The 25,027-nt window shown below is 38.6% G+C and overlaps 1 protein-coding gene across 1 annotated transcript in view; it reads right to left on the bottom strand.

The window, feature by feature from the left end:
* Positions 1 to 25,027, bottom strand: part of LOC117234668 — a 70,606-nt gene that overhangs the window by 10,251 nt on the left and 35,328 nt on the right. Inside the window, exons 5-7 of the mRNA XM_033496102.1 lie at positions 8,745 to 9,041; positions 4,097 to 4,214; positions 3,168 to 3,184 (exon numbers count right to left, since the gene is read on the bottom strand). Coding sequence (XP_033351993.1) covers positions 3,168 to 3,184; positions 4,097 to 4,214; positions 8,745 to 9,041 — 432 coding nt within the window. The remainder of the gene's footprint in view (positions 1 to 3,167; positions 3,185 to 4,096; positions 4,215 to 8,744; positions 9,042 to 25,027) is intronic.

Genomic DNA, 25,027 nt, shown 5'->3' with positions numbered 1-25,027 from the left:
ACGTTGACAATATCGGAAAAAAATGTGAGATACGTAACTGTAACCAATAAAACGCAAGCGAATAAGCAGAGAGCTGTTAACGTAAGCGAATAAGCAGAGCTGTTAACGCAAGTCGTAAAACTAACATAAATTAAGTACGAATATTATGGGAATTCTACTGGCGCCAGACTGGAGGCATTGAAACGATTGGAAATGGTGCTGTCTGATATCGAAGATATGGTCTGTCTAATATTGTACATGTATTTAAGAACACGTAACTTAAACGCACGATCGTTAAATGCCATTTCTGAGCACAAAGTGGTTTCTGGTCGATGCGGATAAAATTATTGATACATACACGGTAGTGAAAATGAAACGATATCAATATGGAATTCTAGTTATCATTTAACAATCAGAAATATCGTATAATATTACGTTGAATGTGGAATGAAATTTTGTCGATTTGACGAAAAGAAAAAAAAAAATATTATTTAACTCATCGAAGACCAAGAAGCGAGAGAATCTGTAAATTTTTAAAGAAAATTTTTGAACTGCTACGAAATTTGGAAAAATCGTACTGTTTTGATAATTTATAATCCTTGTTGCGTTTAGTATTTGTTTCTTTAGTATAAGAAATGAACGAATGCTAGTGATTGTTAACAAGTGATCCTTGTGAGTTAATCCTGATTCAGCTTGGTCGTTTATTATGATTCCACATAGTATATGCTTGCATCACATAAAATTGAATAATACTGATTCGTTCAGAATCTTCTATCTGAATTTTAAAAGGAAAGGAACATAAACTCGATCAGAATCTTTTAGAAAGTAACTCGCATTTCGAAGTCAGCATTTTCTCTTTATAAAAAATGTAAGCTAAATTTTAAGATGATGGAACTTTCGATTTTAATTTCTCATAATTAAACATCTGTTTCTTTAGAGTAGAGATATCATCCTCCTTTTTTCTGGAAAAAATTTTCTCACAATGAATCTTTATCAATTTTATAAAATTATTCCAAGCTTCAACATTGATAATTATATAACCAAAGAGAACAGGCAAACATGCTCAACAAGAACTAATAATAGATCATAAATTCCACAAATTAGAATAAATAATTCCACATAGAAACAGTTACAATAAATAAATAAATAAAATCATCAAACATCACCTATTCTCTTTTAGATGAAATTAAAATCTCTGCTATAAAATCCATTAACACATCGCGTACTGTAATTTCATAAATTACCGTCGATCCCATAAGCTTCGTTAAATTTAATTTCACTCTCCGCTTTTCAGTCTTTCCTGCCTCTTTTTGAAAATCTTTTTCATCGTTCGACCGCTCTACTCTATTAACTTCGTAACGGATAAATATTCATGCATACATCATGTCCCCACACCGGTTTTCTATTTTCTTCCTTCCTCTTCAAGGACGCAATTTCAGTGAAAAATTCCCGTAACTTTTCTAATGCGCGCTGTGCGACTACCTGGCGAGTTTTATCACGGACAAATATTTTCTAGCTGAACGTCGCCGGTATACGATACCTGCAATTTCCTTATTGCATTCAGTTTTAACCTCTAAGATTTTATTCAGCCATCGTTGTGCCTGGTTTTCTTCGAATAACGTTTGCGCTCGAAGCTTCAACAGCGTTTACGCGCTTCGACATGATCATCATATTTTCGTGATTTAATCTTAACCCCTTGCCTCACGATTTATTTACTTTATTTTTGTTCAGTTCGCGTTAATTAATAATTATGAAATTGTCGATCTACTTATGAAATTAAAATTAAAATGGAAAATACAACGTGCCTTTGTTGAATGTCGATCATTTGCCGTATCACGAGTGTTACACGATATTATAAGGCAAGAGATTAACCGATTAATGGCCAACGTTATCCACGATGTGTTAACGAAGAAGCAATATTTCAATAAAGTGTAACTAGTTTGCACGATGTAACGATAGCCAGCCAGTTATGCGAATTAAAATCGTAAAGATAAATTCGGCCGTCTGGATATTTGTATGAAGTGACTGTGATTAATAGACTGTGGATATTTATGCAAATTCGTATCTTATAAACACGACTAGAAAAATGGAACCTAAGCGGAGAATTAGTTGAATATTTTATATATTTTCTGTGTATTTTTACATCTTTAAATTTCTCATAAATGCATAAAAATCCGCGGTCTAACGATTAGTCCTGCGAAACTTGCTTAAATCGTTTAAGCTTTCGGATTAGCTCCGTATTCTTTGAGTTCCTAAAATGATCTACTTACATAATACTCGTCGAACCATAGTAAGCACATGGATTGATTAATTTGAAAGTTTTCTCGAAAAGATCATGAATGGTTATTACTCATCGACGTCATTAACACTTTCGCGATTATTTTATGAAAACGAATGTTAGATACATCGTCAGGAGCCAATACAATTGTATGGCTGTAATTGGTTAAAGCGAATTATTATTACGATACATGTAACGAGACAGTTTAAACGATATTAGTGAATGAATGTTGCTGGATTAGTAAATGTTACTCTTTAGTATCGATGAGAGATTTACGATCCTAACGTTAAGAAATAATGTATAAACGTAAAGTAAACGTGCTATGTACAGAATTCTACAATATTAAACGGCAGTCGTGGCTAAAAACGTGCATGGATGAAAACATTGAAAATAATAATAATATTACGATAATAAAAATATTACAAGCTTACTTTTCACGTACTTGACTTGTATCGCGTTACTATCTCCGTATGATATAAATGTATTTTATATACGCGTTGGTAATAAAAGTTCACGTTACACCGTGTATCCTGTTAAAATAAGAAAATTAAAAAGCTGGTATTATGTTGAAGTTTTGAACACGATTTTCCAATCAGACTTCGTTTATTCATATTATTTCGAACAATAAATTAATTAACATTATAATAAATTAATACAAAAGAACACTGTGGTACATTATCGATTAAAACTGATCCGAATAAAAATAACGCTAAAAAGGCAAAAGAAAGAAAGCAGATGACGAAACAATACTTACAGCAATTTACAACTTCGCTTAATTCGTACACTATCTATATTATAATAGTGATTTTCATCGACCGGAGTTAACATATACACCAACATTGTACTCTTAAAAACATCGGAGAAACACTTCATCTTTGTAATAAATTCACCAATGATACTTCTAAAATACCTTTTTCACAGAAAGTACTATGGAAATTTTAAAAATTCAGATATTTTTCTATTCGAACAACCGACAACACTATCAAACGTTCTCAAAATGCGAAATAATCAATTTCCTACGCAATTGTCTGCGTCAAACTCGTGAAATACTTATGTACACCGAGACAATAGATACAAACCTGCGCGAATGGCTCCCGACTGGTAGCAAATCGCGCGCTTCGATCACGAAAGTGTTAAATTAGTCTCGATTCGCCAGTTTTCCGCTTCCTTTCGAATGAAAAAAAAAAAAAAAAAAACAAAAAGAAATCGTCACTTGTACGCGAACGAACCTGCGAAACCTCGAAATCCTCCCGAAAACGGAGAAAAGAATACTGATCTGCCCTTAATCTACATTATCCGGCACGAATCTCGCCGCTCGTGCATCCACGCGATTTTAATGGCGTTCATATATGTACGCTCTTGTATAACCTGCGAAGAGGAAGCGCGAACATGTCTGTTACGCGTCGTTCCTCGAGTTCTCCGGAAGTTCGAGCGGAAATTCACACGATATCTCGCGTGACATTTCCTTAATACGATCTAGATCGGTTCTAGAGAATTGGACGCGGTAGTCGTCTGATTCTTTCACGTTGAATTTTATTCTTCGATCGATTTTATTCGATCGCCCACGTCGATCGTTCGTAGATCCGCGAATTGATGAATTTTAACTTATTATTCTTCGATCGGCCACGTAGATCCGCGAACGAATGAATTTCATCTGATTACTTTTCGATTATCCGCGTGGATCGTTCGTGGATTCGCGAATGGATCGGAGGATATCTCTCCGTTTGCGACACGTTTCACCTATCCGCGTGGTTCCTTCGAGCGAGCACCTATGGAGAAATCTACGACTCGTGTCGTGTTGGCGAACAGGATCGACCGATCGATCGATCGAACGCGCGCTACGACAACGCCAAAGAACGATGCGTCTGCCCGTTGTACGAGAGGGATTCGGCGTCCTCGAATCTCGCGTCCTCATCCGCCAGATCGACGCCGTAGTTGCTCGAGGTGTTGTCCTCCTCTGTAACAAAGAGCCAAAGCAAAAGGGTGGTTATTAAATTAAAGCCTGTTCGATATATACCGCCTCCGGGCATGCCACGCCGATTTCGATATCTCTCGATCTTCTACGGAACTGCTGCGAAACCGATGCTATCTTCAACTGACGATCGTGAACGAGACCGAACACCATGCGAATCGAAAACGTTCCGCGAGCTTTTTCTTCGATGGTGCGCCGAGCTGTTTTTCTTTTTTCTCTTTTTTTTTTTTTATCGCGAGCACATGGTGCGATCCATTGTATCGTGGGCGATAAGAAATGCCGTTAAACTGGCTACATACTTCGATTTTATACGTTATTCTCCTCTTCTTCTCCCTTGGCTCGTTATTATCGAACGCGTTGATCGATGACGTGACATGTGAACGGACGAGGAATTGAAATGTAAATGACACGCGAGACTTAATTCATTCTACTATATGGATACAGACTAAACAGCTCGATATAAGATTTTCAAGACAGATCGTAATGGATCGTTAGCAAATTTTAATCAATTAGATGACTCTAATTTAGTCCTTGAAGAACGTATCTCTCTTCTTTTTGTCGTAGCAAGCTAATCTTTTTCAATCTGAATTTGATAAACTGTTATTTAAATAGGAACAAATACCGTCTAACAATAGGGAACGTATTTTAGGACGAACTAATTAGACGTCGTTTTATAAATGAAAAAAATTACGTAAAGTAACGACGGTTATTTAAATATCTAATGCCTGCAGACTTGTACGAAGGTGATCTTGTGCATTTTTTCTTTCGAGATATTCGCTTCAAGATTTTTCTTTTGCGTGGATTAAGACGTACGTTTTTAATTATACGATGAAATATGTAAAACGAAATAAAAGAAAAATGATTTTCTTATTCATAAGTCTCTCACGGACTGGCCGATTTATCAATCAAATAACGTCAAAGTAAACAAGAACCGAGTTCTGTTTAACGATATAACTACCGACTTCATTTCACGCTTCAATTCATACGATTTTTCAATGATATTTCAATGTTATTATAATGTAAATCAACGTAACACAAAGCGTACGACAAGTACCATGTTTTTATATCTTTGACTTAGACTACTTTCAGAATCGCTAGCAGATATATGCTAACAAAAGGAAATAATAAATTGATGACAATTTCATAACTGTACGTAGAAAAAGCAATAATATATGATACCGCACATAAATAAATCTTACATACGGATCGTTAGTTGCAAACGTGGCATGTACCACACGTTATTCATCATCGGTATCATTCGTATGGTTTTATAAAAATGTCAACAGCTAGTACGTGTCACAAAGTTAGATTTATCTATATCCGACCTAACAAAAACTAAAACGTTGCACCGTTACTCCGTGTTTATGGTTTGCTGCGTAAAGACAATGCAAATTATTCAAAAGCTTCTGTTCCTGAACGTGTTACGATCTCTTTTATAATTTGCGTAATAGCGAACCGTCATTGTATCGTTTCCCGATGTAATTACGATACATATAAGCGCGTTTGCGGCATGAAAGAAAGCCGCATTCAACTGCGTCTATTATAATTTAGAGAAAGGAACCTATTCTATGCGTTGTTCTCCACGGGAACAACCGTTGAAGGTAATAAACGCGTGAAAAATATAATATGCGATACGATACACCGACGGAATGTCACAGACAGGAAATTTATATCACCGCGATATAATTCTATTTTTTCCAGTTCGTTTTATCGATTAACGATCTCTCCTTTGTTTTATTTATAAATTATCGTTCTACTGAAACATAGACAATTTTATTATCATCTGCAACTGATCTAGGTTACGGTTATGTTCCATAAGTTAAAAACGATCGTAGAGAAACAAGCTCTATCGCTTTGTGGTAGAATCCTTTTTCTAAATGCACGGGTGCAAAAATTAAATATTTCGTAAAGTGTCAAGCTTTGAATAATTTTAGCTTTTATTAATAAAATGACACTAGGAATCAATTTACGCGAAAAAATTAGTTTAGTAGTTAGTAAATAAATGAATAGAGTAGAATAACGAAAGAATGGAATAATATAGCTATATAATAGAACGATAAAACTTTTTAAACAGCATAAAATTTTCCTTACTTCCTTTTCTTCTCCAGCTTAACTCGAAATCACTCTATAAAGTCACCCTTTATTGTCTATTTTATAGTGATTTTGCAATACAAAATAAATCACGATATGCGACAGAATGTACCATAAAATACTCTGTTGTAATTCTTCCAGTGGTTTCATTCTGTACGATAGTTATTTTAATTTTATTGTTAGCGTGGGCATCGGAACTTATAAATAAATATCAATAACGTTAGCGAAATGGTGATCGATGTCGGAATACGTTTATACCGGTAGCAATTCAAGAAACCATCGTAATTTAATTGATACTGTAGGTACTTACTCGTGCCAAGTAGAGCATGCTACAAGTTCGATAAATTCTAGTCGGGTTTGAAAAATCGTGGGTCGTGCCTGAGATAAAAGTCAGAATAATTTAGGATGCTAGACGCTGATGCGTAAACTTTCCCGTTTATGTCCGGCATGCAACAGGTTTCTACATCTACACAAACATTTTGTACACGCACGACAAAAGCATTTTATCGACTGGAAGAAACGAAAGAATCGTATCGACAGTTTTTTCTTCGATTAATTCAATTACAGAACTTTTATATTTTATTGTGAAATAAGAAATAATTTCTCTCTCAAGATTATTGGGAAGGACAAGAGAAGTAATTCAATATTTCTCAAAGTTTCTCAATAAATCTTTTACTCATAATATTTCATCTGTATTATCTTCTCGAATTACGCATAACTTTCGATTATTCTTTTCCCTCATTCTTGCAAAAAGACTAAGAATCTAACTCTCAACATTACTAAAACATGTTCCAACAGGAAGCACTGTTCTCTCAAACTATCAATCGACTCACAGCTTCGCTCATTGAACGCGAGTATTTCAAAAAATTAATCGTCAAAATTTCACCGCGTCTCAAGAAACTCTATATGTATAGATTCATTGAAGAAATCATTCTAAATCGCCTAAACGATCACTCGTGTGAAACATTAAATATCGAATGAAAATAAAAAAAGACAGCGAATGCGACGCGTTGAAAATTTGTATAAAAATCGATCTAGTTCCATGGGTTCCCATGGCGTGGCGACAACGCAACGGTAGGAAGCGTAGCGAGAAACAAGAGTGCACACGCAACGAGGCATCGCAAACGGAACTCTAGAATTCCATGGCTAGCTCTCCTCTGGGTTTTCGCGATTGACTGTGTTTAACGGGCGAGACAAGCGAGCGTGTGGGCGCGTATATTCTCAGAGGCGACTCGAACAAGGCGAATTCCACGCTGGATTACGACGATCGCTTGCTTCGCAGACGGCTCGTGAATGGCCCACGCCTCCGAGAGAAATAGATAAATGACCAGACGCGTATTCCGCTTTATCACGGCATGGGAAACGCGGCCCCTCGACATCGGCGATCCCTTGCTAAATGCGAAATGAAATCGGAATGGAAGTGTCGACCGCCACGCTGTTACCGTCTGCGCTCGTTCCGCTTGCTCTCCATGAAAAACGAGTTCACGCTCTGCATTTCAACTTTTTCTCTTTCTTATTGCTCCCCTTCTTCCTTTTTCCTTTCTTTTTGGTTCTCGATGGTGTTTAACTTTGCGCGTTTTATTATAAAATAAATAATAACGCAATAACGCAGAAAACACGCGAAACATTCTCCGAACTTTGAATTCAATGGACAATTACGATCAGCAAGGAAGCAGTTAAATTTTGCTTTATTGCAAGTTATTTCGATTTTCAGATTTATAAAACGTCGTTATCGTCTGTCACGAGTATTTAGAATATTTGTCTGATTCTCCTACGTGAAGTTACATTTGCAAGAAGCAACGTATTGCAAGTTGCTAGAATAGAATAAAACGTACAATTACTTTTCAAAATAAAAAATATAATAAAAAAAAAAGAAAAATGCTAAAAATTCCATCTCCAATTGTCAGCATCAATAGAAAACACCCATAAATCAATCTCATTGAAACAAACATATTTTCTAATCCAACAGAAACCTATTCACTGACTTTCACCATCCATGAGTATATATATAACACGTGTAATACACACTTCATTCAAGTCCAGCAAACAACTTTTTAAACCCGTAAAACTCATTCAAACGAATAAAAACACATAAAACGAAACCTATACAAGATATAAATGTATCGTGTAAAATAATCAAAGTCGTGTCTTTGAATGTTGCTATTGAAATCTACCAAAGCCGCAAAAACAACTGGTTGAAAATCATAAAACTCGTCAAATCCAATAAAACCAGCTAGAATCATAAGAAAGGTAAAAGTATTGCGCAAAATAATCAAATATCGTGGTCGCGTATTTGGATAGGCGTGAAGCGTCGAGCTTCGCTACTTGAATACAGAGGCTACTTGGAACAGACAGGGCCCAGCCAACAGTATTCATTGACTAGCAAGCGCGTGTTATCTACGTAATCGCGTGTCGAGGACTTACCGATATAGAGAGGAGAGGTGTCGTAGGCGTTGCAGGGGCCGGCGTGTCGCGTCTCGAGGACGAAGCCGGTAGCGCAGGCGTCCTTGACGATGTGACACCAGCTTGGATAGGTGATATTGTTGGTGGCACACAACATGGTCGCCGATGGATCTCGATCACGGTGTGTCCGGTTCCGGACGCGCTCCCGCTTCCGGGGACACCGATAGGTACAGGTCACGCAACGTGGTCGGCCCGACTTCATCTCCGATAGACACGTCTGCCCCTCGCGACAACGAATCGTCGTACAGTCTGCGTTCTCTATAAAATAGCAAGACGAATCGTAGCGTAATCAGTGTTCTCTAAAAAGTATTAAAGCGAATCGTTGTACAGTTTGTATTCTCTATAAAACAGCAAAACGAATCGTAGTATACCTAGCCATTGTTCCAGAAAAAATATTAAAGCGAATCGTATATTCTTTACGAAGTGGAAAAGAGGAATCGTAGCACAATCTGCGTTCTCTATGAAATGGCAAAAGGAAACGCAGTACGATAGAGTTCGATTTATAGGAACTAGGCGCAACAAATTTATGTAATTGCGGTTCAAGTAATAAAAGGTTGTCGATTTTTTTCGCTACTAATTTTTATTCAAACAATAGAAGCTCGCGTTCAAACAGGTGAATTCAACCAGCAAAAATTGAGTTAATTGAGCGTCAACTAACATTTCGATTCGATAAATCGAGTTCTACCGTGCAATCCGTGTTCTTTATAAAATAGAAAAATGAATTACAGTACAGTCTGCGTTCTATAAAAAAGAATAATAGAAAAAAAAACGGCGCTGTCACGCATTCACCGAACGAATGGAAATTTTTTCGAATGATTAATATCGATGGATTTTGATTCGAGTTCGTTTTACGAGTAGAACGGTATTCCTTTTGCTCTTTGATGATCTCTCAGACGGAAACTGTAGATACGACGTATGCTGATGAGTCTGGAGGCTCGTTTGTGTTTTATAAAGGCGCTTGTGAAGGATTAAGTCTGCTGCAGAATCGTTTTTGTTTGGATAACTGTTCCTCCTTTTTTCATCTCGATGGATGATGATGTAACCCGAATGTTAAAAATCTTTTCCTTCTAGAAAAAGTGTGCAATGGAATTGAATTTAAGAGCCTCCACTTATCCGTGATCGCCTCTTCGTATACGAATGTTTCATTCATTGTTTTATTAACTCCACGCTCCTTAAATTTTTACTTCCCATTCTTGCTTTAGTTTTAATCTTTAAACGTTAATTAACTGGACCATAAATATATTTGTTTCCGGTAAAACTGGTCTCAAATTTGTATACGATATATCTTTTTTTATGCAAAACCATATGTTTCTATTACCAACGACCGATAAAAAATAATTCTTCTCGTTGGTTAAAAAAGATTCGACCCTCAAAGGGTCAGCACAGAAACAAACTCTCCCAGCTTCCCTGTACTTCCCGTCGTAAGAAAAAAACGACTCAGCCAAAAATGAAGCAAAGAGCATAGTAGAATCGAGCGATGTTTCGTCAAAGTCCAACTTGACAAACGTCCCACAAACATTTCGATTATATTAAAGAACCTTCTCTGAAAGTCTAAACTGGTACCGTCTGAGAAACGCAAGTTCACGATCGTTCCTTGTACCAAGACCTTGAGAGCTCAAACGGATTGACCTCATCGCGGAAGATCGAGTGGCAGGCAAAGTCACGGATGTGGATTGATTTTCGCGAACGCGAGACATCACCGGGGAACGTGCACGTTACATAATAACAAATGGCACTGGAAGGAACTGGCTAGTAGTAGAGCTACTGTGACGAGGCAGAAACGAGAGACAGGTTCAATCGTCGAATTAGACGCGCTCTATCTTCGTCCACTCGGTAGATTCGTGCGGTGACTCGTTCGCAGACACGATTACTGCAATAATATGTCGTTACACCTACTTGGGTCAATGGCCCACTTCTCACGGAGGGATCGTGTAATGTATTGCTCATTTTTCATCCTGCCAGTCGTCAATGCGTACGCGACCCGATGAAACGTTACGCAATTCGTACATCGACCGTCTACATTCGGATAAATCACTCATTTGGTCAAGCGACACGATTGTTTCAAAATTCGCAATTTGAAGTTTTGAGTAGATGTAGCTGATACCGAGACACGAAGATGTTTAGTTCGTGTGAAGTGTCTCTCTAATACCCGTTCGCTAAAACGTAAATTTAATTTACGATAACAATTGAAATTTACGACGATGTAAAATATTTCGAGCCAGTCTCGGATACGTAAAAGTTTACCAAACTTCGGTCTATGCTTATCTATGTTTCACTCTTATGAAACTAAAGTACATATTTAATATAAAAATAACCGGATTCTCCATTCTGTAGATTTACGATACTAACAATTTACGAAAAAGAAGCTCCAATTATTTTGCGAAGAGATTTGAAAGTACATAGCCGACGTTTAACAGAGCTCAGAGTGTTGTTCGATCACTTAATTTACAATAATTTAAAATAAATCCATAATTTAGAACGATCAATATACAACTTCTTTTCATTTTCAATGTCAATAATATCGATTATCTTCTGCTATTTTCAACAAACCCACAAGTTGATATCTTTTCGAACTTCGAGGAAATTTGAAATGCTTATTGAAAAATGAGAAAAAGAAACAAGAATTTATGAATTAGACAAAGCCACAAAGAGGTGAAATACGTTCGGTACACGGTATATTTAATTGCCATTATAAGATAAATAACGCAGATGGTGCACATCTACCGTATGATAGTCTATATCGATCTGTCATGGGCCACTGTTATAAATATCAATTATTCTCGAGCATCGTATGAGGTATATTTGTTTGTCTGCCGGACGTCTGACGTATAAAATGGCGGACGTAAATTCTTTGTCTAGTCTAGGGTTCCTAGTGCACGTGTAAGCCACGATCGGAGCAATCATCATATCACTCGCGTGTGTAGTTGTAGTCTGTGTTGTCCGTACCACGTGGCTGTACTAGATTAATATTAAGTGATTCACGCTCCGTAATGCGATCCTTGTTGTTAGACACGATGCTTAGGCTACGTGCGTACTTTTATATGAAAGTCTACTCGATGCTGGATCTCATTGCCTGTTACACGCTGGCTAGCGTTACATTGTTATACATTGAGAGACATCTGCTTAGAGGGAGCAATTGGATTTATTAAGACACATTACGCAAATTGTAGTACCGAGAACATTATATTAATGAGAATACAACGCTGCATCTTTATTAGAAAAATATATGGGAACGCGTGTTATGGGACATGTCGAAAACAACCACTTGCTCCCTACGAACGTAATGGACAAAGCATTTGTAGAAATTATATTATCCTCCTTTTGTTATTATATAGTATTATTGATAACATTGTTACTTTATTGCGACGAAATTAATTATTACCTTCTTTCTTTTTAAATATTTTCTTAGGCTATATTAGCTATATTTACGTAGCTATATGTTGACAGTATATAGCTAACAATGAAAATAGAGATAAATGATGCGTAAGTCTAGTTTTTATTATTTTTAATTTATTATTCCTTATTATTATATTTATTTGTTATTTTATATATATATATATATATTATTCTTAACTATATTCTATATTATTCTTATTATTTAAATTCAATCGAAACTGTTTACGTCTAACCCGAATTTTCATAAAAAGCCTGCAATAACGTATTTATGTCTGAATTACAAGTATCTTTATCGTCATCGCTAAAAATAATTATATTCTCATATTTTACTCTCGGTATAATATATTCCAAATTTTTTTAAATAAGAAAAAAGACTTCATATGCATTATGCCACGCACGCTTTATCAATATAATTTCTCGCGATCGAAGGATGCTTGCAAAGTAATAATTCTGCAACCTATCACGAACGAAGTTGTCAAGGAAAAGGATTGACAGCATCAAAGGATATACTTCTTAAATCATCACTATAATCATACTATATTTCACCTGACGTTTCGTAAGATATTTGTACGGTAAAGAGATATCAAGGTAATCATGCCGGTTCGTGCACGTTTCCGTAGTTCAATCAGCACCTACATTGTGTCAATGCTACTCCAAGTTGAATGACCAATGACCCTCGTGCAAGGCGTTGCATAATATTACGTTCTGTTTCTTAGTCATTACGTATCAAACGATACGATAAATCGCAGTGCCTCGTTGCCTTTGACATTTAAGCCGAATCATTCACAGTGTACATACGTAATTATGTAATAACAGGCGCGCGGCCGCAGAGAAACAAGCAGAACAAACGTTTATTGAGACGATTCAGCAAGATTGTTTGCATTATTCTTCCTTTCAAAAGAATCTTTTAACACGTGCAATTCGCGGAACAGATGATTTCCGCGAATCTCTATATTTCCAGATCCAGGTATTCTTATAACAATTATTTATTTGCGTATTAGTTAAATTTCAAACTCGTCAGAACCATGAATACTGGTTATTGATCGAATAATCGGAAACAGAAAATAAAAAAAAAAAGAAAAAATACAAAATACGTGATGTTAATACGAAGAACAATTTCATAAAACTGTTAATTATTATGGTATATTATTATAACATAAAATGTAGATTTCTATGAATAAATAAAAATATCGAAGATTAACGAAATGATTGCGATAAAATATTGACGACTTCTAATCTGCATAAGAGACCTCTCTTATTTGCGAGTTCGTCAAATATATCATATTGAACCGTTGTCTGCGAAAATATAGCAACACGTTACTTGACACGCCTCAATAGAGCTGTAAATTCGTAAAGCACCAACGACATCTTCGACGAATACGAGACTGTTTGCAAATCCGCGATATAACATGCTTATGATTTATGATTCATATATGTGATGAGGGTCAACGCAAGAAGGAATGCACGCGGCCAGCCATTACGTATACGTATAAGCATTATGGCTCACGAATGGGCATATGTTCGTGAGGCACGTGCTCGTTAAAGAGAAATACGCTTCGTCTTTCAAGCATTATATTGTCTTATTTATGCATTTATTTACTCCCTGTAATACGTAACATCGTTCGACAGCAAACGTCATTCGACGTGCGAAGTGATCACCGATTCCGATAAGTGATTGATCAATATCATGAAATAACTGAAAGATAGATAAACAAATTATTTTATGATAATCTACCTTGTAATTACATTGTACGTACAATTATTAGATTTTATTCTAATTTTAAATAATTTGAACGGCGTATACGAAACTTTGTGTCAAATTTTCATCTGCTGTCCCTGCTGTCACTTGAAAGATTATCGCTATTTTTTTTTTTTTATTAAATCGTAAATTTAAAAATGTTCGTAGAATTGCAAAATTTTAACAATCGTTATATTTTGAACATTTAACGTTATCGTTCATTAGCACGTGTGTTTATTAACCGTTGTACGAATTGCCCCGACAGCGACGAGCGCATCGAAGCTATTTGAATTACAATGCCGATGTTAATCCGGATTTCCTTAATATTTCTTTGCTTGTAGTACTTTCTTAGCAGACTAAAAATAGCATGGGATCGTGGTAATGTTAATCGCTACGATAAAAAGCCGGAGTGCATGAAAAAGGAAAGAAAAACAAGAATGAAGAGGAAACGGAGAAATGAGAAGCGGACAGCAGATGAATGAACCGTTTAATAGGCGGTTAAGTCAAAGAGCATGTAATAACTTCGTACCGAACAAACTCTTTCAACGAAATTTATTTGTTTTTCTCCATAAATTAAGCGTAATTTACGGTGTTTCATTTCACACGCCTACGCAGCCGTTCGTATGATTTAAAACAGTGCAGTTACTCGAGAGTTAAAATTGTATTCCGCTGAATATCTCTATGAAAAGAACGGCCGTGCTTTTAACTCCTCGCAACCCAATTCTTTCCTCCCTCTTCAAAGTGTCCCTCGTTATTTCATTTTATACAAATTCTGTGCTAAAAGGATAGATTGAAAATAAAATTAATAGCTGGCTATTAATTTTCCATCGAATAATTCGATTCTTAATTACACGAGAAAATAAGTCGTTTAAGTGGATCTGCAGAATCGCACAGTATAAACTTATACAGTACGCGTCTGTCTCCGATAATTCATTGACTTGGACACGAACGTTGTGCGCTGAATAACTGTGGTTATCAGTTGCAAACGTCGCAAAGTGATTGGGTAAGAAGAACTGAACTTTACGTCTTTTAAATTCAATAGTAGCAAGGAACTTGGATTTTAATGAAGCGGGTATGTAAACGAGTACAGCGCAATGTACGTATTTCTGTCGTTCGTATTAGGATGTTAGAATATGTCTATGCTGATAGAATGCTAGAATATGTCAATACCGATTGAATGTTAGAACATGTTCTCTTAGAATATGTTTAAACTATCCGAGCTCTCAAGTTTCTTCAGGACACGCGTTGATCGTTTGTTCAAAATTCGTCACGACCACCCTTCCACGCGTCCTTGACGCGCCTTCTTCCGGCGTGGCACCCGAACTGACGCGAGATGTTCGGTTTTTCGGAAAGGTCGTAATACTCCTGCAGGTCAGTAACCTCGGTATCTTGTACGATTACAATATGGTTTCAAAGTTCCCTTTGAAGATACTGAGTTTGTAACATGTTCCTGGCTATCGAGTGCGAAATAAAGTAAAAATGTTTAATGCGATTTGCTCGTGCTTCCCTAATAAGCTTTAAGATTCCGACTCGAAAGTAGTCCTCTTTACGATCGTGCTATAAACTTTACCAAGGAATACCTCGCGTGGTTCCTTGCGTGTTCCGGACGGGAAATTATATTAATTTAATCTGATAGTTAATACCCTGTTAAATGGCAATTAGACTCTTGTTTATTTATTTATTACTATAATTATTCTTCATATATAAATATTTTAATTTTCGCTTCATCTTAAAGGAGTTCGAAATTTTATACAGTCACGTCGTGTCAATCTTTTTACACAATTATGCTATCTACAAATAGAACAATCGATTTTAATCGTTTCGGTGATATTCTCGGAGACACGCGCGTCAATCGTAATTAATGAGACGTGGTTATTAATAATGCAGAGGAAACATGGGGTAGCTCAAAGTATATCCTTTTCGGAACTCGTTCTACCAGTCGTAACAAAGCAACGGATAGAACGTTGCATTGCTGCGGATTCGTGGCTAGTTCTCTCTTAGGGATCCGATATAATTAATTAGCAACGGCATTAAATGGACACGTCAGCAGGAACCAGTTGTTAGTCCCGTAATTAACGATGCAGGATAAGATCGGCTTTCTTTGTCCGTTATAATTTTCTGTTTATCTTACGCCGATCACATTTCGGTGGCCGTAATTATAATTTAGAAAATTGTTAAGCTAAAATAAATTTCTAAACGAACATTGATTTTTATCGATGATTTTCAACCACGATTCGATGAGTTTTTAAGAAACATTCGTGAGAAAGGATTAATTTGATGAAATAGGATCTCTCCTTTTTAGAAAAAGAGAATTCATTATGTTGGATATATACTTAAGAGTGTCAAATTAAAAGAATAACTTTCAAACATGTTTAATCAACAAAGGTTTTATTAATCTACGATATCTTTGTTGAACAGGGAAATGTCATTAAAAAAACGATATCGAAATAATAACGTTAAAATACCTTAATATCGCTTAAGAGCCGCAATAACATCCACCATCAAGAACACAGAAAGTCCCATAAAAATGAAACGTTACAATCTCGTCCCTCCATTTACCCCGCATGCAATAATCTCTCTGACAATCTCTTCAACGTCCATGCAAACGGATAATTTCCCCCGGAACTTGCCCGAAGAGTGAAAAACGTTGAGGCGCGAAAAAAATTTGATGCGCGAGAAAACCATGCCAATGTATGGAGGAGCTATTAGCGGCGAGTAAAAAGAAATAAGCAAATTACTTAACGCCTATGCTGGCGCGAGAAGATGGCACCGCGTGTACGAGAGGTCCGAGAATATCAAAGAATCCGGACCGGCGGGGCCAGAGGTGGAAAGGAAGAAAAGAGAGAGACTGGGAAAAGCTCGCACATATTACCGTATGCATATTTGCAGACACGTGCACTTTCGCGCCTCGGATCCTCGAGGAAGACGATTATTTACATCGCGACACCTCCTCGCTAAGCCGGCTGGTTTATTTACTTATTTACTTCCTTGTCCTTCGTGTGTACCGTTTCTTCTTCCTCTCGCGGCTGTCTATGTTTCTTTCGTCGTTTTTTCCCTCTCTTCCTTCCCTCTTTTTTCCTCTCTTCCTCCACTGCTTCTCTTCATCGTGTCTCGATCGAAGGAAGTTTTTACGTTTCACCGGAGCCTCTATTAACTCGAGCGTTAAAATTTCTGAATTCCACCGGAACGGGAAAACAGAAACAGAAAAGCCGATGGCCGATGCTCGCTGAACAATCCATCGGTTTTTAGTAGGTCCCATCCAAGCGGTATCCGCGCGTTTTATTCGACGAGCACGATGGAATTTTACGAGAAAACACGATGCTTGCAGCATGACGTTTGGTCGTAAAAAGTGTACCTATTTTTGAAGGTGTTTTATCGAGTAGTATTTTTTACTTGACTAACATCGACTAAGAATTATCGATGATTTATAAACGAATTTGGTTTCGAATTAATCTTATCGTAATGAATATACATCTTTTGAACAGAAATATACCTACAGACGTACAACGGTGAAAAATAATAGCGATAATCACGGGAGTAATTCCTTTGTCTCCAAACTGAGGCAATAGAAAAAAATCAGTCGAATATTTTGAATTATTGATATTTTACTGATATAATCTTCCCCGTTGAATTACTCAATTTGTTGAGTATTTTTTCATTACCAAAATGGCAGAGAAATTGACAATGATAGATCGTAACAAAGTTTAAAACTAGAGTATCTATCGAAGTAAATAATTAAGATGTTTCAATGTTTCTTGCTATGGATACGAGAATTAAAGTTACCGATGAGTAAAAGTAAAAACATGTTCCTGAACTTGTTGCGAGCCAGACAAGAACGAGATTCTTTTCACTTAGCAGATAGCTATTTGCTTAGTATAAAAATGTATTCCCGATTTGCGCGCATCACTGATACGACGTATAATCATCTCTTGTCTCTTTCTTCGGATCTTGTTTTACGATACCAAACAAAGATTATATCGATCGAAGAGATCAGTCTGAATAAACGTATCGTTATTTACAGAAACGAATTGCAACCTGTACTTAGAAAATTACATTTCAGAAAAAAATTAAATTCACTATAGTATAAAGAACGAACAAACGATGTTTATTTTCGTCTCGACATTTATCTCGACTAATACGCATTCTGTTCATAAAGGGAGATTAACATGTCGTTCAACGCAATACATACATATGTATGTAAAGCGCATTTCTACGCGTTCTGCCAGCTAAGTGTTAACCCATGTCGGGTCAGACGTTAACACATCGAGGATGAGACATTTTCTCGTGAATTTTACTGCGGGATAAACAACTTCGGTAAAAGGTATAATAGAAGTTCTGTTATTGCAATCAAGTTATAACAAACTCTTGTTAATACGGTTATCCGAACGTGAATTTTACCAGAAATTTACTAGAAATTGTAATATTTATGGAATGAAATTTTAGTTGAACCTCGATTTAATAAATTACAGTTGACTTTATCCGCTTGTCTCAACGTGAACTCCTATTCTGTATCTTAAAATTTCATCCAATAAATATACTTAGCTCTACTGTACTTTCAAACAGTCTCGAACCTAAACGAAATATTCCAGAAGGAATCTCTACAATTTTCCTTGCGTATTAATTGCACCGCTATAACAACGCGATAATAAAATACGAGTACAGTGGTACGATAAAACAAAAGGGTACGTGTCTCCTTCTCGCATCTCGGTTACGAGCAGACAAATTCTGCCAGAATTTCCGCTGCGACGCAAGACGACGTATCGTCCCGTGCGTCGGAGTATACAGTTATCCGATCGGAATATTCAGAAACTGCGAACGTTCTCCCGCAGCTCCATCGTCGATGTGTCTCCTGAGTCCAGGGATCCGGCAGATTTCGCGGCAGCCGCGGTTGAATGCAGCTCGCATCGGCCCGTTACCACGGCGATATGTAAAACACAGTCACGGGCGGACGATGCACGGTTTGCATACGGGCAAAGGTTCTTTTCGCCGATTGTTTACAGTATTGAGGAGCGGGCGAGCACGAGGACGAACGGTCGAGAAGTGGAAGGTCGAAGAGAAAGGGTGCGGCGAGGGGCAAACTTTTGAAGCGAGCGAGCGAGCGAGTAACTCGAGTGAGCAGGGTAAGACGCGTGGGCAAAGGAGGAGACTCGCGGCCTCAAGAAGCGAGTATTCGAGCGGAGGCATGCGCCAGTGAATGTCGATGTCGAGACGCAGACGCGCGGACGTTGATATGGTTGCAAGGAACGGACGAACGAACGAACGAACTGGCTTGGTGCATGGTCGTGGAGTGCAAGAGACGGAGAGGAAAGATCGGTGCGAGAAAGAAAGAGAGAGATAGCCGGATTCGGCTGGTGGATAAAACGGGTGGATCGACCTGGAGAGAAAAGGAGAGGGCAGATCTTGCACAAGTCCGGCGAAAAAAGAAGAGCTTGGCGCGGACGCCGCGCCACGCCGCTCGCCGGTGACCAGACACCATGCCGCACCGTGCACGGTGTTACTGACGAGGAAAGGTTGAGCAACGCGCCTCCAGCCTTCCCGACCACGAGAGAAAAACATCGACTTTCGAAAAGGGCCCCTGCCGCTCTCGTGTCACCGGACTTTGCCTTTTTAGCGGGACCCCTCTCGAAATTCGAAGGGAACCAACCGGCCCGGCCCGGCCCGTACTCGCTCGCGAAATCGGATGGATCCTACAGATAGGGAGTGGATTAGAGAGATACGCGTTCGTTCTTCGAGATATGAATCTTTTGCGGATTAAATCGATATCGTTTGAAATGTAGGTACAGTCGGTGGGAATGTTTGAAGTTTCAGCCCTTAGAACATTTTTAGTAGTTGTTTCGTCGCTTGTTTTACTATATCGAATCGTACTTCTAATAGATTATAGAAGTATTTGCCTTCAAAAAGATAATTCGAAGTTAGAATAATTAATATACCGTTTGGTAGGCTAAAACTTTTGTACAAACCGAAGTCGATGACCAAGCTGTAACTAGGAAGATATTCAGAATGTTTCGTATATCTTGTAAAATGTTTATGCATCGCGTATGGACTCCTCGACGTTGCCAAGGTCGCAGAACGATTGTAAAGTTATCACTCAATTCACCCTTGAAGAGCTATCATATCGGCTCTAAATTCCAGTCGTCTTGAAATAAGTTTGCAAAATGATGATAAAGTATTCGTTACCTCGTTTTTCCCAGTATTCCTAAACATTACGGCAAATGAAACATCAAGGTATATTTAAACACCACACCAAGAATGTAGGATTACATCTTTGTACTATAACAGACAACGCTTATCGTCTTCGACGTTATTTAATCGCAAAAACATCCCCCGTCGAAAATTTCAGACCAGCATGGAGTACTAACAAACCTTCGAAGTTTCTTCGTATCCGAAATCTAAACTGATATTTCTCGAAGCGAGATCCGCGGGGGTGCGTCACGACGTATCGTTCGCACATCGAACGGTCCTCCGTAGAATCTTGTTGCGCGCGGAATCTCGGATAAACGTTCGCTTCTCTTTCTCTTCGCGTGGCCCCTCTTTCCATCGGCTCCTTTTCTCCCTCTTCTTCGACTTCATTTTCTTGTTTCTCCTCGTCTAACCGTCTCCCTATATTTCTCTTCCTCCTTTTTCGCTCCCTGCATATGCAGGACTCCCTTCTGGTTCCCCGGTCGTCGACGTTCTCTTTCTCTCTGTCCGCGCGTATCCTACTCCCTGTTCGTCGTCGGCGCACGTCCCTCCCTCTCTCCTCTCTCTTTTCCTCCCGCGGCGTCGACCAGTCGAAAAAGACGGTACGTATGGCATACCTCGCGCAGAGTCGTGCCACGAGGCCTTCTTCGTGCGAGGTACTCAACCTTCTTTGCATCTACCGGTCTCCTCTCTTACCTTCTTCTCGGACGGTAAATGTCTGACCTCGTGCGACCCACCTGTTCTCCTCAAGTAGAGAGGTAAGGTCCTCGTCGGACACGGAGGAGAAATAGGAAGAGCAGCCAGCAGCCAACGGCAGCGGGCAAAAAGTGGGAAGGAATAGCAGGAGGTTGGAAGCAGAGGCAAAACGGAATCGTTCTAAAACCTGATAGAATCGCAAAACGAACGATCCGCGGTTTCACTGTGTGTACCATCATAGCCCACCGATAGAGTCGCCTTTGATCTCTACCATGCTGGATCACGGAAGTCGTTCCGAGAATAAAGGATGAAGTTCAGCTGGTAGACGCTACCGGAGGCATCAAAGGTATCCCGGTGTCGAGCTTTTCTCGAGTCGAAACTACTGGAGGAACTTTTGGCGGGCGGTTTCTGTCGGAGAAGACGCCAGAGAAAATAGAGAGATCCCCTTTTTTTTTTTCATCGTCCGCTGAAGCTTTCCGCTAAAACTTGATTCTTCTGCGTTTCTCGTCTCTCCCCTTGTTCCCTGATTTGTCCCTTGTTGGTTCTTTTGTTTGTGCGTCGTTGCGACCTCCTCGGAGCATCAGGCAGCCGTGATGCCATTCACCGGCCGTTCACGAGTGCCGCGGATAAAATTTCGGTCTTCAAATCGGGATGGGAATAGTTTGTTGTTTCGCGAGTTCCCGATTTAGATGGTCGTAACGTTCCGTCGCGGCAACGCCGGATGGACCCGCGACCGACTCTCACCGAAATCCGAAAGAGCACGCGAGAGGGCGAGTTATCGGCCTGGAATGAAAATAAGGCTACACGCGGTTTGTTATTTTAGAAGACGTCTAACTCCGCATAATTTGTGGATCGAACTGCTTCGTTGTCTCACTCCCTCCGTTCTCTTCTTCGTTTCCACGAGAATCTTGAAAATGCGACCAAGGGACTGGAGTTTCTCCGATCGTTTTGACATCATTACATGCATCCAACTGATATTTTGCGGTAACACGTTGGATTTATTTTAACGCAACGCGTATTTCGAATATCCAGGAAGTGCATCAAGATTGTTTGGAAATTGAACGGTGCATGGATACATCTAGTTTCTAAGATTTTCATAAATAGATTTGAAGATATTCTAGTTTTTTTTATAATTATTAAGCAATCATGATTGTTATAAATATATCAGTATGATTTATTAGATTGTGCATACCTGAAGATAATTTCTTGTACAAAAGTTTATACGTTTAACGAAAAAGTCGTGATTTCCAATAATATTAACGAATGACAAATATCGAGTTACAAAATTAACGATCTAATATGAATTTTAAAGTACAAATAAATTGCGTGCTTGTTTGAAATGCTTCTAGATGAAAATCTAAAAGATCAATATATTCGAAACTATCGAAGAAATCGAAATATTATTTAAACGAAATTGAACATTTTATGGACGAAAATTGTTACCCGTTATCGGAGGATTTTAACGGCAAAATGTAATATTATCCCAGCTATAAAATACTCGTAGAACGTGCTTACAGATTAGAAAAAGTTTATGTCTCTAGCTTGAGAGTAGCGTTTCGCACGATCGAAAGTATCATTACATTCGCAGACGTAAATAAATATATTTTAGAAAAGTATCCAGCGAGTTCTTTAAAATCGTTATGCAACTGATTTACATTCCGCAAAGTATTTGAATGCAAACATTCGCGATTCAAAGGATTCTCTCGATCTTCTAAGAATTTACATTGAGCCGCTTTAAAAATAAGAAACTTTCAATTCGAAATGCGTTTGTTTTTCATATTCCCACTTTCCACCCACGGCGAGATTAGTCACATTTAAAATGTTAGTCATAACGTTTTCTAGAAAAAACCCACAAACCACGTTACGTCATAGCGAATTAAACTTTTCGTGTAATTCCGCTTACTCACGTTCGTGAAACATTACGATCAGCCCCCAATTTCGATACCTCTCTCTCTCTCTCTCTCTCTCTGCAAAAAACTTGTCTACCACTTAAGTTTTCTGAAACTCAAAAATAGAAAAAAATCCCGGCACGTAATCCTCTCTTTCTCGAGGAATAAGTCTTATCGAGTATGCCTTCAATGCATAGTATGCTTAGATGCGTTCTTTCGAAAAAAGTTCAATGAAAAATATTCAATATATTCTTTCCTGCCAACGTTCGTTTTAAAAAACTGAGATTAGAGTCATCGTGTATATACGAATAGTTGAACTAATATTATTGTTCAAATTTTACAGCGAACATGTCTATAATTTATGACGACTCTATAGAAATGACTGATGCGAAAACATGTATGTTTCATATCTTTTAATTATTTATTGTGTCTTTAACTAATTGTTTCTACTATAAACTTTCTAGCGTAAACCTTGCTCAATCTCGTAACACAGCAAATTCATAAAATGTACAACACGCAACTTAACTCGTTTCTAAAAATCTGCGTTTCATATATTTCCCCATACTCATTCACAAATGTAAGATGAAATTCTTCATAAATCGCCCAAGAAACATCTCTGAAAACTACAAACTCTATCTACAAGTTTGTCGCATTCTCAAACACCATTAATAATTCCACCAAACCCACGCGTCGTGACAAATCTAGCTATATCTACGCTACTTTATATCCCATTTTACTCGCAACAACATTATCAATCTCCCCTTTGAAAATCGTTCCAACATCTTGATTATTCTAGCCATTTTCCCTACACTGAAATGCTAGAGATTAGAGAGTCGCGTCAAGGTCGTGGCAATAAAATTCTATTAGATTTTCGGTAGGCCGCTGGCGAACGCTGATCGATGCACGCCGAATTCCTCGAGTCGCCAGTTATTTTTAGTCGAAGCAGCAAGCGTGGAAGGGGACCGTAAGTGTCGTAAACGTAAAAGACCGCGTGTCCCGGCTTCCAAACATGCACGCACGTTGCGTGGGCGCGCTCCGACTGCATGCATGCGTGCGTGCGTGCGTGCGTGCGTACGTGCTTACGTGCGTGCGTGCGTGCGTGCGTACGGTGAACGACCGGAGGGCAAGGACGCCACAAGGACACGCCCTTACACACGTCCGCGCGCTTCCACGCGCGCGCTCACGTGCACGTGCACGCGTGTCAACCCTTTTCCGCGCGACGACCGCCGTCGCTGCCGTTTCTTCTTCTTCCTTTTTATTCCTCCTTCTTGTTCTTCTTCTTTCTTTTTCTGCCGATGCTTCCTTCTACGTTCCTGTTACATCGCGATAAACTATGCACGCGTGGCTACTAGTTTTGTGGGCGCGTCGCTTCCGCCACCGGAAGGACTAACGTGCGACCGGCGAACCACCGGAAGCCGGAGCGTAATTAGCCCGAACCCGAGCAAAGAAGTCGGTTCGAAGGAGCTGTTTTTGCGCCTCTCCTATTCGATGAACGCTCTTCGTACGAGACACGATGAACCGTGTCCTTTTCATATGAATTTACACGGTAATTCCGTGGACGGAATGTCCGAAGAGGTTCCGTTCCATAAATTTCGATTTCGAGAGAAGACACGACGAAGGGGATTGAATTTTGGCGAATACAGATAAATCGTGGAAGTTTAGATTTCTAAAGTATCTACGAGTTATTTCTATTTACTGGTGTAAATGACGATAGTTAATAGGAATGAATATGTTCGGTAATACATCTCGGATCTAACATCATGAGTAGTCGAATGAATCTTCCAGTCTTTCTATTCTTCGATACATAATATCACGAATCCAATAATAACGTTGTAATCAATACGTAATCAATTTGTATTAAAATCGTTCGTATTATTTTCCAAACGAGCGATAGTTTTTTTGTGGTGACGCAAGCGTTGCTTGGAAAAGCATACTGACGAGAATATTCCGGTCTTCGACTGTAAAGGGATAATATTACAGGAAAGACGCCGCTGACGCGTCCTCGGCATTCCGAGCGTCGTAAATCAACGACGAAACCGCGGATTATCCTGCAACGGCCTCGAGTTATACACTCGTTACATGCGCTCAACCCCTTCCCTTCCTCCCTTTCTCGCGCTGATTCCCTTAACGAGTTTTTGATTCAATGTGTATACATTATTGTAACACATTGCTCGCGTGCTGCTGGCAAACGACGTTGCTAATCGAAAGAGCGATCAGCTTCGAGAAAGGACTCTCCCGCAAGATACTCCGAGAGAGAAAAAGCCTACGGAAAGTTTGAAAAATTTCCCTGATTTTGTGAAAATTGTTTCGCACAGCACGCTGATCGTTTATCTTTTATTTTCAAT

This window comes from Bombus vosnesenskii, unplaced genomic scaffold (genome assembly GCF_011952255.1).
Source record: "Bombus vosnesenskii isolate JDL3184/JDL3185 unplaced genomic scaffold, Bvos_JDL3184-5_v1.1 scf7180000013306, whole genome shotgun sequence".
Taxonomy (NCBI): domain Eukaryota; kingdom Metazoa; phylum Arthropoda; class Insecta; order Hymenoptera; family Apidae; genus Bombus; species Bombus vosnesenskii.
The sequence above is the reverse complement of the archived record's forward strand: the minus strand, read 5'-3'. Positions and strand labels throughout refer to the sequence as shown.